Source organism: Mus caroli, unplaced genomic scaffold (assembly GCF_978045245.1).
Source record: "Mus caroli unplaced genomic scaffold, Mus_caroli_1 scaffold_18, whole genome shotgun sequence".
In the NCBI taxonomy this organism is placed as follows: domain Eukaryota; kingdom Metazoa; phylum Chordata; class Mammalia; order Rodentia; family Muridae; genus Mus; species Mus caroli.
Window position 1 is genome coordinate 87,974,822 of NW_028227273.1, and position 12,897 is coordinate 87,987,718.

The 12,897-nt window shown below is 47.1% G+C and overlaps 2 protein-coding genes across 13 annotated transcripts in view; one reads left to right on the forward strand and one right to left on the reverse strand.

The window, feature by feature from the left end:
• Serac1 (serine active site containing 1) overlaps nt 1-3,901 on the forward strand; it is a 36,774-nt gene extending 32,873 nt beyond the window's left edge. For 2 of the 3 annotated variants that reach the window (XM_021186242.3, XM_029471534.2), the window contains 2 exons: nt 1,342-1,485; nt 2,852-3,901. In XM_021186242.3, the coding sequence (XP_021041901.1) occupies nt 1,342-1,485; nt 2,852-2,988 (281 nt within the window). In that variant the 3' untranslated portion in view covers nt 2,989-3,901. The remainder of the gene's footprint in view (nt 1-1,341; nt 1,486-2,851) is intronic. The other variant, XM_085832617.1, reaches the window with a different exon arrangement.
• The window catches only part of Synj2 (synaptojanin 2), a 97,528-nt gene continuing 87,536 nt past the window's right edge, over nt 2,906-12,897 (reverse strand). For 5 of the 10 annotated variants that reach the window (XM_029471524.2, XM_021186239.3, XM_021186237.3 and 2 more), the window contains 2 exons: nt 11,763-11,911; nt 7,018-9,786 (listed from right to left, as the gene is read on the reverse strand). In XM_029471524.2, the coding sequence (XP_029327384.1) occupies nt 9,055-9,786; nt 11,763-11,911 (881 nt within the window). In that variant the 3' untranslated portion in view covers nt 7,018-9,054. Of the gene's footprint in view, nt 3,149-5,014; nt 5,134-7,017; nt 9,787-10,827; nt 10,977-11,762; nt 11,912-12,897 lie in introns of those variants that run through there. The other 5 variants (XM_029471530.2, XM_029471527.2, XM_029471528.2 and 2 more) reach the window with 3 other exon arrangements.

Consider the following 12,897-nt stretch of genomic DNA (forward strand, 5'->3'; position numbering starts at 1 on the left):
GGTTCTCCGTAGGAGTGGCATACACTCTAACCTACTGATCATCTCTCTGGCATTGCTGTTGAGTCTTGGTTCTCTTACATTCACTGTCTCCTTAGATTCACTATCTACTTCCTTTGTACCATTTCATAGATGTCCTTCTCCTCTGTTTCTGGAGAACTCATATTTCCTTCATGGTGTTATGCTTCCCTTGGTAAAGTGTCCCTTTGTTGATGCCTCTGCATTGAGTATACTCATGCCGAGTATATTCATGCCGAGTATACTCATGCTGAGTATATTCATGCCGAGTATATTCATGCCGAGTATACTCATGCCGAGTATACTCATGCCGAGTATATTCATGCCGAGTATACTCATGCCGAGTATATTCATGCCGAGTATACTCATGCCGAGTATATTCATGCTGAGTATATTCATGCCGAGTATATTCATGCTGTCCACTGTTATGAGGGTCCTGAGGATTGAGCACAGGTAATACTGGGGTCTGCTAAACATGGACTTGAGGGTGTAGAACCTAAGAGATCTTCCTAGATCCGGTAGGATAGCTTGGGATGTTAACAAGAGTGATGCTTGTCAGATACGAGCTGCGGGGCTCAGATGACCCCTTTCCAGTTGCTCTCAGGATACCTCTTGTCAGCCATCTTGATTGGGTGGAGGTTCTTTAGGTCTGTCTTCTTGTGTTGTGGTCTGCTGTCTTCTCAACCCGTTCTGAAGATACTGGAGTGCTCTGTAGCTTTCCTGTACTCCCCAGAGGGAGGTATGGATCAGACTTCTGATGTCTGTTGTTTCCTGTTCTCCCCCGGCACCCCTAGGTAAGTTACAGTTGTGTAGCCACAGCTGGCTTTCCACACAGGTTCTAGGGATCCAAACAGGGCCTCAGGTGTGTTAGTCAGGGTTCTTTCTCTAGAGGAACAGCACTGATAGAAAGAACATATCTCTGGGACTTATTATGTATTTTCTTCAGTATGTCGGAATAGCCACCCCCCCACCCCCCCCAGGCTCTAATGCCGTGGAGCAGGAGTGAGGCCAAACGGTGAGGAGCGAACGCTTTGCTCCTCCTCTAGGTGGTGTAGCCCGGGTTAAAGGTGGGTCCTCGAGTGATCTGGATATAAGGTGTGTCTTCCTACCTTAAATGATGCAGTAAACTAAACATCCCTCACCAGGAGTGCCCAGCGGTTTGAGTTTTTAGTTAATTCCAGATGCAGTCAAGTAGACATCCAAGAGTAGCCATCACCTCAGGTTTGTGAGGCAAAGGCTAACCTGCCTAGCCAGCTCTCCTATCTTAGCCCTCTCTGAGTTAAATATGAACCCCTTTTCTACATGTCTCATTCTCCGACCTTACAGACTCTCCTGCACTGAAGACGCTACAGGATGACTTTCTGGAGTTCTCGAAAGACAAAAACTTCCAGGTGCTGAACTTTGTAGAAACACAACCGACATTTATCGGCAGCATGATTAAACTGCATGTAGTGCCCGTGGAGTCAGCAGGTACTCGCTCTGGAGACATGGCGGCCACTGGATGGATGCCTAGTTGATGGGACCTAGCATTTAATAGATATCAGTTTTTATAGCCAGTGTCTTAGGGATGTATAGGAGAAAGTTTAATGAAAGTCCAGAATCTAAACTTATTTCACTCCTTAGCACCAGATTAAAACCCTCTGCAAGCGCACAGCCTTGGTACTGCCTCTCATCTCAGTTAACAGTTAGATGACAATGGCTAGTTTTCTAGCTCCTAGGCACCAACAGTAGTACCTGCTTTAAGAAGAATACCAAACACTTCCATAAGTCAGAATAAAGGAGCATTTCAACAAATTGATAGCTGCATAGAAATCTTAAACCCACTGATAAAAACGTAGGATATAAACATTTGGAAGACTTGGTAAGTGGAAAGTGAGTGGGTAATATTCAAGCAGGAAATATTTAAGAGAAAAAAAACCCTAATGTTAAAAATACTACTTTTTAACTAGGTCCTCCTAAAGAAGAGCTAGCCCTGCTGCTCTGGTGTAGAGCCTCCATCCAGGCTCTCCCTCCGTAGGGTGATGCTGTGTGGTAGCCTCCCATGCATCTCACTCTGAACTGCCACCCTGACTAACCATAGCCTCGACTTGATCATCATCTCCTGGAACTCCTTGAGGCTGGCTTAGGTCCTGTCCTGGTAGCTCATAGCCAGTGGCAAGGGTTAGTAGCCAGGGATAGCATGCTTGTCTTAATGATGAGCCTGAGCATGGAGAATGAGCTTGGTCTTATTTCTTCATACACCAGGCAGATGGAAAGTACCCCAGACCTACAGAAGCTCTCTAGCAGGCCCAGGCCGAGGGTACAAAGCAGCTACTGAAGAGTACAAAGAATGGCTGCCAGATGGCTTAGAAACTTAAAGCAACAGCAGAGGCAGTCTCCTAGGCAGCTACCTGCAGAGTCCTAGCTTTACCATAGAAATCCCGACCGCCCCTATCTATTACCCTCATGCCTCCACTCAGTGGCTGGCTTGCTGGCATCTCTTCTTACCTGCATCCAGGTAGACTTCAGACTGAGATCAGATGCAGGTGACTGCTAAAGTACTGCATCCGGCCTCCATGCACCCCCTCTATACACGCACCCCTCCACACACCTGGAATTTGGGTCTGGAATGGTTCCCATGCACCTCATTCATAGAAGAAAATTTCTCATAGCCTGCAGGTACAGGGAAGTCTCTACAATGCCAGTGCGCAGGCTCTACTTAGAACACAGGTGAGGTTTTAGGAAAAGCACAAACTGAGACTGACTTACTGGGCATCCGTTTTCACACAGGGAGTAAGAGTTCTGCTCAGGCAAGCATGGCTTCCCTTTGTTTTATTGACACTTCTGCTTTCTTCAGATTTAGGCATTGGGGATCTAATTCCTGTGGACGTCAACCACTTGAACATTTGCAAGCCGAAGACAAAGGATGCGTTTTTGTACCAACGTACTCTACAGTTCATCTGCGAAACTTTAGCCAGAGATCTTGAAAACTGACAGCTACGTTCTTCCATTTTTTTGTGTGAATACAGTGCGAGAAACGTGGCATTCTCCATCTCTTGTTAAGCTCTACGAAGTCCTGTGCACTCACTGCATGTGGGGTGCAGGCAGCAGAGTGCAGCTCTTCACGCAAGCACTGGGAGATGCCCGAGTACACCTGGAGGCCACAGAGGAAGGGTTACATTGAGAAACTCCTTTGTGCTGGGCCTTGGGGTAGGGAGCAGAGCTGCTGTGGCCAGAGGGCCCGACCACCTAAGACTGTTCCAGCTCACCCAAGAGTCCTGACAGGCAAGCTAGCACACCATGAGAATGAAACTTGGGGAGAACAAGCTAGAACTTACAGAGGCTGTGGTTGACCTGGGTACCATGTGCCATGATGTTTTACTGCCAGTTTTTAATGTCAATATGCCAGTTACACATTTGACACTTTTACAGGGGCTCCTGCGCGCCTGCTTGTATGTGCGGGCCAGTCTCATATGCTTCTGGGTTTCTCACAGTGCTGAGAACAATTGTTTTGTTTTTTTTTTTTAAGTATTTTAAGATATTTTAATTAGCTATTGAATAATATGCTCCAGATAAGGTAAGGATCCGGTTATGAGCACACCTATTTGAAGCGATCAGGTATGCTGACCACTCAGTATTAAGCCTCTCAGATTTTCTGGCTATGTAAAGTACAGCTTCCCTTCATGCCCCCTTAGAGGGAGGGTGGGAACTCGGGCTGATGACCATTGTTGTGGTTTAGTAATAGCATTATTAACACGAAAGTCAGTGTGTGTGTGCGCGTGTGCATGTGTGTGGTGCTAGGGATCAAACTGGAAACCTTGTGCATGCTAGCCAGGTACTCTGCCAGCATGCTATGTCCTCAGCCCCAAATTTATACAACTTTTAGTACATTCAAAGTTACTGATTATCACCACTGTCCAGTTTCAGTCGATTGTGTCATTCCCCAAAGCAACTCTCTCAGCAGCAGGCAGTCCCCTCCTCCGACCCCAACCCCAGGAAACACTATCGCTTTCCCTCTCTGGAGATTGCCTAGTGAACATTCATAAAGTTGGTAGTGTCACCGTGTTGCTCTTAGCACAATGGTTCTTTCTTGCATCACTCTTCCTGCCTCTCTCTGCTTCCTCCCTGCCTTGCAGTGAGCAGTTTTGCCCATTCTCCCATGATGCCCTGTCTCACACCATGGGACCGGTGATGATTGACTGAAACCTTGAGCAGCAGACATCTTTTCTCCTTGACCTCTGCTGCCCAGGTGTTTGTCATTGAGGTGAACATGAATACGGTTCTGCTTTAAAACTGCAATCTGAAAAGAGCTGTCCAGTGTATTACTAAATTAGTGTTAGTGTTTCTCTGACAAGACAGTCGGCATTTCTGCTCTGTCTATATGATGGAAAGGCCACGCTCCATCACAAAGGCTTGGTGAGGTGTAGATGATAACATACACTAAGGTGGCTAATAGAGCAAGACGGAACAAATCCAGCACTGGCGGAATCATCCTGAACAAAAACATGATTGAAACCAATGAGCACAAGATGAGCAAAACAGTAGCGCCTTAAAGACGGCACAGACACACAGTAGCTGCAGAAGGACCCCTCAAAGGCAAGGAACCCTCCTATCTCACCTATGCTGCCCTTGAAACTAGTGTGGGCATAATGAACAGATGTGGTCAGGGGCAGGAACTCAAGCGTTGGCGAAGCCTGACATTTGCTCTGCCTGAGTTCATGTAAATTAGAATGTGATGGAACAGCCTGGAACATAATCTGGTATTTTATCATAAATGCACATAGATTTCTGAATAATGCTGATGATAATTTATGGATACATTTGGAGTATCTACAAACAATCCACAACTAAAAATATTTTGGTGAAGAGAAGGCCCTTACATTCCTGTCACAGGGTCAGAGACAGCAAGGATGGAGTTGCTGGGAATTTGAGTTGGGAGATGCATGGGAGCAAGGTTCAAGGTCTTTCTAGGGCAGAGAAACAGCTCTGATACTGCACCATAGACGGTGTGCCGTTATACCTTACGGAGTACAGTGCAGGGAGTGAAGCTGAATGTGGAGCCAGGGCCATCGGAGGTGATGGTGTCAGCATGGGGTCATTAGTTGTAGCCATCCTAGGGCAGGACATCTCTGGAGCTCCCTGTGGGAACAGGGAAGTGTTCGGGAGCCCTTCACTTGAATTTCCCGTTGACCCTACCCTTACTCAGCAGACCGCTGAGCCCATCCCCTGCCACCTTGGTATAAAGATCCCACAGTCCGAACAACACAGAAATCTTACTGGCTTACCATTTGGAAATTACCAGTATATTCTTAATCCTCAGAGACACAATATGAGTAACTATGTTCTATGAATAAGCTTAGAATAAACATGGGCAGAATTTGAAAATACATAGTCCCATCTGTTTCCATGAAAAAATGTATATAAAGCATCCTCAGAGCCCATCTATTCCACAGAGTGTTGTAAGGGCCTTGCCTGAGTCTCACTGTGTGGTGTCAGGGATCATGATAGCAGCTCTCACACGATTCTCTATTCACATATAGTTGCTGTGTGTGTGTGTGCGTGCCCATGTAGCTCAGCGGGCAACAGTCAGGAGTTAGTTCTTCCACCATGTGAGTCTTGGGGATCAAATTCAGGTCTTCAGGCTTGACAGCAAGCACCACTGACTGCTCAGCCACCCCTTGGGCCCTTAAGCCATAATTGATAACCTTATTCTCTTGCTTTTCAACCAATTGTTGAGTCCCAGTTGTTGAGAGGTTGAGAGAGAACCAAAACAGCATGCGGTAAGAGCTATCTACTTACTGCATTTGATATCAAGGAAAGCTGACCAAAGGAACCCGAGGAGCCCCTGCAGATCCGAAAAGACTCCATTTTAAAAAGACGAGAATATCTAACGCAGCCAACATGAGAACAAATTACTAATCAAGATACACTGCAGGCTTTGACTGGTCACTGATCTCTGGGTATGAGCGTCCCAATTTCGCTTTCCGACGAAACGACCATTTGAAAGCCAGCGCTTTAACAATGTGTGATTAGCTTACACGTGTCGTCAGGGAGATTTTTTTAAGTATCTCAAACTAGCAACTTTAAACCTTTGTAGAAATTTCTTGACAGTTCCTAATTTCAGTCACCTTAACAAATATCTTTAGCTTGTGGGAAATGAGTCTATATTACCGTCAGAGAGACTGAAATTGTCAGCATTGCCCCTGAAAAACTGCTAAAAGCGTGCAGTCACGGTAGCTAAGGCAGACCAAAAGCCAAAACAGACTGGACACAAAATGGAGTCTGTGGGTGGTGGTTGCTCACTGCTGAAGTCATTCAACCAACAGATGCGGTCTTAAAACGCCCTACAGTTAAACATTGGTTTAAAAATGAGGCTATTCCACTGTGGTCCTGTTCCCCACCCCCACTCGACACCCTTACACTGTAGCTCTGGCTGGCCTGGACCAATGTAGGCCAGGTTGGCCTTGAACTCACAGAGAACCCCCTGCCTCTGACTCCTGAGTAATGGACTAAAAATGTATGCTACCATCCGGCTTGTTCAGTTCTTTACTCTTTTTGACGCACGGTCCTGGGTGTAGGCTCTAGGTGTGGTACTTCCATTTCAGATTCTCAGGGGCAGCTGCTGCTCTGACGAGCGCTGGCCTTAGTAGGGCTCCTGGCTTAGGGCTCCTGGCTTAATTACTGTGTAGAACAAGGAGAACTACAAGCTGGAGTTCTTCCCATGCTGCAAGCAATCTTGTAGAGCTGACCTCCCTGCTGCCTTTCTGACTGGGGGGGTTACATTTATCTGCTGTCAGATTCACCTCCTCTGTGGCAGGAAAAGACGGTATATACAGGAAGAGGGCATCTGAGCTTAAAACATTTTTCTGTTCCTGACTGCATTTGCAAGAAGAAAGACCGTGGCAGTTCTTTCCCATCTCTGGGCAGCCCACTCTGCTTTCTCCTCGGATGCTTGCTCTATGGTTTTATTTGACGAACACAAGATGAACCACATGATCTTAAGAATTACAGTAAGCATCTACATGCCATCTTTAATTTTTCCTTTATTGTGTTTATTGGTAGATGGTGGTTGCTCATTCATCTTTTTTACTTGCCTGCATGTATGTCTGTGTACCTTGTGCATACAGGGCTCTCAGAGGCCAGAAGAGAATATTGGCTCTCATGAGATTGGAATTACAGCTGGAAACCAAACCTGGGTCCTCCGAAAGAGCAGCCAGTGCTCTTAGCTGCTGAGCCATCTCTCCAGCCCCCACACCAAATTTTATAACTGCCAAATATGCATATTATTCTACTTATCTCTGGGTCAGCGGCTTCTTTTTCTCCAATCAATTTTCAGATTAATGTAGATATGTGGAGTTTTGTTTTTGAGTGCCAGATTTAAATAATTTGCAAAATATCTTGAATGTGACAGTAAAATAATTTCTGAAATCCCAACAGTCTAGTGGGTAATGAAGAGTGGCATGTACCAGGCAAATTGGCCACATCTGCCCCATCATTAGCATCCAATGGCCATGCCTACCCCATTCATTAGCATGCTCTTCAGGATTGGCCGTAAGGAGCAACACAGGACATTGTGTATGGGCCTATGATATGAAAGACTCATAAATATGGAGGTTGGCATAACAAGATATGCTAACAAATTTCTTTCTGAAAATAGAATCTTGCTCTGTTGCTCCAGCTGGTCTTGACCTCATGACCTTCCTAACTCTGCCTTCTTTAGCTAATGAGCTTTTTATACACAAAAATGTGATATATGCTTCAAATAGATTCTAGACATCACAACAATTTTTTAAAATATAAAATAGCATCAAGGTGTCTTTGTCAGCTCTTGAAGAGATGAGCAGTATGAAAAATACATGAATGCAGGAAGCAACCAATAGACCCAAGAAACATCATCAGAGAACAAGCCCAGACTTGTCGATGTGACCTCACGGAGGCTGTGTATGCTCCTTCCTGAAGCCATCATATACTACACAGATGGAGGTCAGCCATGATGGGCCAGTATGAGTTTTCACATTTTGTGCCTTTATAGGACATGGACAATAGGAGGGAAGTTTCATCCAGAGGGTGAATGTAAATTAGTTTAAGCAGCACACTGTGGCTCAAGACCATGGCTGTGTACAGGGCATGCGGGAGTCAGCTGGTCCATATTAGAGTGGAGAGTAAACTTGTAGTGCACAGGTCACACCCAAAACAGTATTGTCACCAGCTCTCATAGGACTTCAGCATCATTAAAGCTAATTACACATGGGTAGTCACCTGAGTATCTATGGGAGATCAATTCCAGGATCCCCTGAGGTACCCAAATCCTTGGATGCTCAAGTCTTCAACAGTGCAGCACTTGTATAGTTCCTACGCATCCTCTTGTACATGTTCAGTTGTCTCCAAATGACTTATACCTGTTACGCTGTAGTATTTAGAGACTAACAGAAAACATACATGCTCAGTACAGATGAGGTCTTTCTGCCGAGCCTGAAGAAGCAGAACCTGCAGCTATCAAGGGCAATTCCATAAAAAGGGCTCACAGGAATGTATGGTCCAGGCATGACATTGACCTATTCGCTGTTTTCAGCTCTGATTTTTCTTTTCTTAATGTGGTTTCAAGTGGGTCAGAACAGCTCTTAATGGTCCCAACTGCTTTTAATGTCATCTTTTATGAACCTACCACTTATCCCAAATCTGTAAAAACACAAAACGAACAAGCAAATGGCACACACACAGAGATTGAACAACCATTTAAAATTCTGTGAGTGAGAGCATCTTGGGGAATCTAGATATGTTTCCTTTAAAATACCCTGAATTCAACAGCACACTCCCCAGTCCCCTGAGAGCAAGCTTAAGACGCACTATCTCGAATGGAACATTTGGGTGGCTGGACAACTGTACAGAGTGGCAAACCGTTCTCATACACTACACAGAGTGACAGATAAGCAAAGGGTTTCAGTGTGCCTTTTTACATCGACATCCCTTTGACCAAGTCAAGCAATGCCCACATGAGGAAGGTGACATTTGAAATGAAGAGTATCCTCAGAGCCAACAGGTCACATTCATGCCTGTGGGTCAAACACCTAATGTTGTCCTCTTGTCTTTGTTACTAGCTGTCATCCAGTGACTTAAGTCTTTTCCCCCATGGTCTGGTGGAAGCCCCCTCTCAGCCACCGATGCATTGACCTGTGCCGGCTCTGTGTGTGTCCTCTCAGGGTTCCTGGACCCCAAGTCTAAAGGCTCGGAGCTCTTGGACAGCCAGGTATTGTTCAACAGCTTAGGGTGGTGGAGAAGGCTCCAGAAGGGATCTGGGTAGTTGCCACGAAAAGAGGCTGCCTCGGGCTCTGTCACTCTGGGGCCATCGGTTTCAGGGCTTCTGGCAGATGAAGTGTCAAGTGCCACTTGTAGACAGAGCGGGTGGGTGTCGGGCTTCAGTGAGGATGGAGAACTGCTGGAGCATGTGAGGCCCTGGAGAAGTTGGCTGTTGTTCTGCAGGACCTGCAGGTGGAAGGCTGCTGGTGCAGACTTCTTCCTCCTTGGAGGCACCTTGGGAGCCAGAGACGGGGCCTCCTGGGCCTCTGGAGGTGGTGACTCCACAGTGCCTGTCACCGAAGGAGCTTCACCTGGTTCTGGCTTACCGCTGCTTGGCCTCCCCTCAACACCTTTCCCAGGCTGAAGTGTTCTTGGTTTGGGAACAGGCAGGATGGGAGTGGCTGTTATTGGAGGAGGGGTCTCAAGTTTCATTTCCTGGGAAGCCACTGTAAAATGGACAGGCTGTGGCTCAAAGTGTTCTTCTGGTAACATGGGCTGAGGAAAGGCAAGGTACAGTGTAAATGAGAAGCCTGCACGTTAGAAGTGGGCACCCAGACAACACTCAGGAGGAATAGAGACAGATGAGGCTGAGGCAGCCATTCTGAGATTAGAGACTGTGTGGAAGCCAGGACCATGAGCAGGAAAGAAGAAATGCAGGAGAAACCCATGATCCAGTACGGCAATGAGCAACTGGGAAGTTTTAAAACCAGAGCCACTGTGGGTGACTTATGATGAACTCGTCATGGTTGCCTGACCAAACGGGGCTATGCTCATTCCTCACTCAGTGAGGGCTTTTCTGTAACATTTGATATGAAGCCCCAGCCCCAGCCGGTGATCCGGCACACACTGCACCTCACTGGGAAAGGAGCACATTGTAGGACTAATGCCTCTACTTTCTCCTTGGATCTTCCATATTTCAATACAGAAGGAGGGACTCATACAGAGACACCACTTCTTCAGCTCTGCTTTTAAACTACATGGTGCAAAGTGAGGCTTTGGTACAGATGGGACCGGGTAGTTAAGCACAGGGGACTGGACCGGGCCTGTCCAGTGTTTCCTTTGATTCTTAAAAAATAAGACAGCCGGGTGTGGTGGCGCATGCCTTTAATCCCAGCACTTGGGAGGCAGAGGCAGGTGGATTTCTGAGTTCGAGGCCAGCATGATCTACAAAGTGAGTTCCAGGACAGCCAGGGCTACACAGAGAAACCCTGTCTCGAAAAACCAAAAAAAAAAAAAAAAAAGACAAACTGGAAACATGACCCTTCTCCGCCAGCCTTGTACCAAAATCCCTGTGCACCCAACGAAGACAGAGCTCAGCTTTGTTCCTGAAAAGACAGAGCCAGTGCACAGCCAACAGAGAGGGCAAAGTCCATTTTGCATCAAAGCATGAAAAGTGGGCAGGCAGCAATGCAGGGCAGAAGCACAATCCAGAAGACAGAAAGCAGACTCAATCCCCAGGCACATGCCAGAGCCACCTCTCACGCCAGGCAGGCTGGCAAAGCAATAGTCACCCTACAGCGCCCAGGCAGGGATTACCAAGTGGCCCGCTCCCAGAACTGAGATCACACGGAAGATCCGGAAGCATCTATGGGTGTCAGTCTCTGGGCAGCTACTGTCCTTACAAACTCATGTCTTTGCAGTAGTAAGCAAGGCTGGGAAGCTTGTGAATTAGAGCAGAAAACAATCTGCAAGAAAAGTGGTGAAAAGAAGCTGTCGGGCCTGCAGGAGCTGGAGCATGTGTGTGCGTGTGTGTGTGTAGGGAAGGGAGAGAGCATGTGAAAGAGAGTTAGTCATATGTTTGTGGTGTGTGAGCCTCTGTATGTGGAGCTGTGTGCACGGGAGACCTGGGGGAACTTCATGATCTTCCTTTATCACTCACCTTATTCCTTTGAGACAGGAGTCTCTCACTGAATCTCAGAGGTAGGCTGGCAGCCATTAAGCCCAGCCATCCTCCTGTCTGCCCTCTGCATTTCTGGGGTTTCAGGTATATGTGGTTTTATCGTGCTTTTTATGTGATCCCAATTCAGGTCCTCATACTTATGTGTCAGTGCTCTTCCCCCTGAGCCATCTCCCCAGGCCCCGTTAGTGCTTCTCTAGGGCATGTCAGTCTGTGCATGTGATCCACAGGCGCACAGCACACACACACACAACACACACACCGGCTCCCTGTGGTGACTGGGAACATTCAGGAAGCAGTCTCTCTTAAGCTGTCTGTGAATGTCACAGTGGGAATCTGCAAAGGACAGCGAGCTCCTTTCTCTGCTCAGCTGAAGCCAAGCTGCAGCAGGAAGACATAGAGGAAGCAGTTGCTGAAGGAGCCATCTTCCTCCAGACATGGCTGAGTCCATGTCTGGGATACGGGTATGGGTTGAGAAACTGAATCCAACTTCATTTCTGTCCTTGATAGAGTTTTATGTAGCAAGACCTTAAGCAACCTTGGAATGGGTAGCTCACATGGTTTGACTGCTTACCTTTCCTGTTCTCCTCAAAGTTGGTCTCTTCATAGTGGGAACCCTTGGAGCAGGCCGGCGGGGCAGGGCTGGGGGCCCCAGGGTGGCCTCTGGCTTAGAAGACCCTTGGTTTCTCAGGGGTATGGCACCTGGGGATGATTCCGGGACACCTGAAACAAAATCACTTGCTCAAGTACAAGGGCATGGGATTCGCCACCCGACTTTGCATTCAGGGAGTCTACATCTCATCTCAGTGCCCTATTAATGCAGTGTGTTTTCATAGGGTCACAAAGAGGTCCTTAAGGATAGACCTAGACAGCTAGGTCTCGCCCCAGCTCTGCACCTCCGTCACAGGTATGGGGGCCTGAGGAAAGACAGCTGAGACCCTGACACCCTATGGAAAGCGTCATATATTTCTCAAGGAGAGGAGCCACATAGCAGCAAAAGTCTCAACAGGAGTGTGAATAGGACAGCCTTACATGGAGATGGTGGGGAGACCTCAAACTTCAAACCTCCACTTCCATGCATCTCTAGGGCGGTGTGCCCTCAAATAAATTTCATCGAAATATAATTCACCTACCTTAAAATCTAACCATTTCCATGCTATTTAAAGCATTCACCAAACAGCAGGCATCACTACCGTCCAAGTTTAAGACATGTTTGTTGCCGTTGCTGAGACGCATTTCTTTCCAGAGCTTTCTGTCTCGACGGATTTCCCTACCACAGGGCATGGACACATGGAAGCACACAGCGTCTGACTCTCTGTCTCCCTTCATTAACTCAGTGTAACATGTTCAAGGCTTGCCCACACTGCACTACGTACGGCTTCACTCCTGTGGTTGGCCAATACACCATTGTAGGGATACACTCTATTTCCATTCGTCTCTCAGTAAAAACTGAAACCGTCTGTGCTGTACAACCCCTCAGCGATGTCCTCTGACTTCTAAACACGCCCTCCGCCCTCCTTCAGCATGTGGAGAATTCCAAGTCTGATCAATTCCCTAAGTATTGGGTAATCACGCTATCCTGTATGTCATTACGGAGGGCAGTACTCTCTCCTCTCCAGATGAGATTCTAGATCGCAGCCCCATACCAAGGCAGCACATTTTATAGCAGCAGTGACGTGAAAGATGGGAGGAATTCCAAGTAGGGAAAC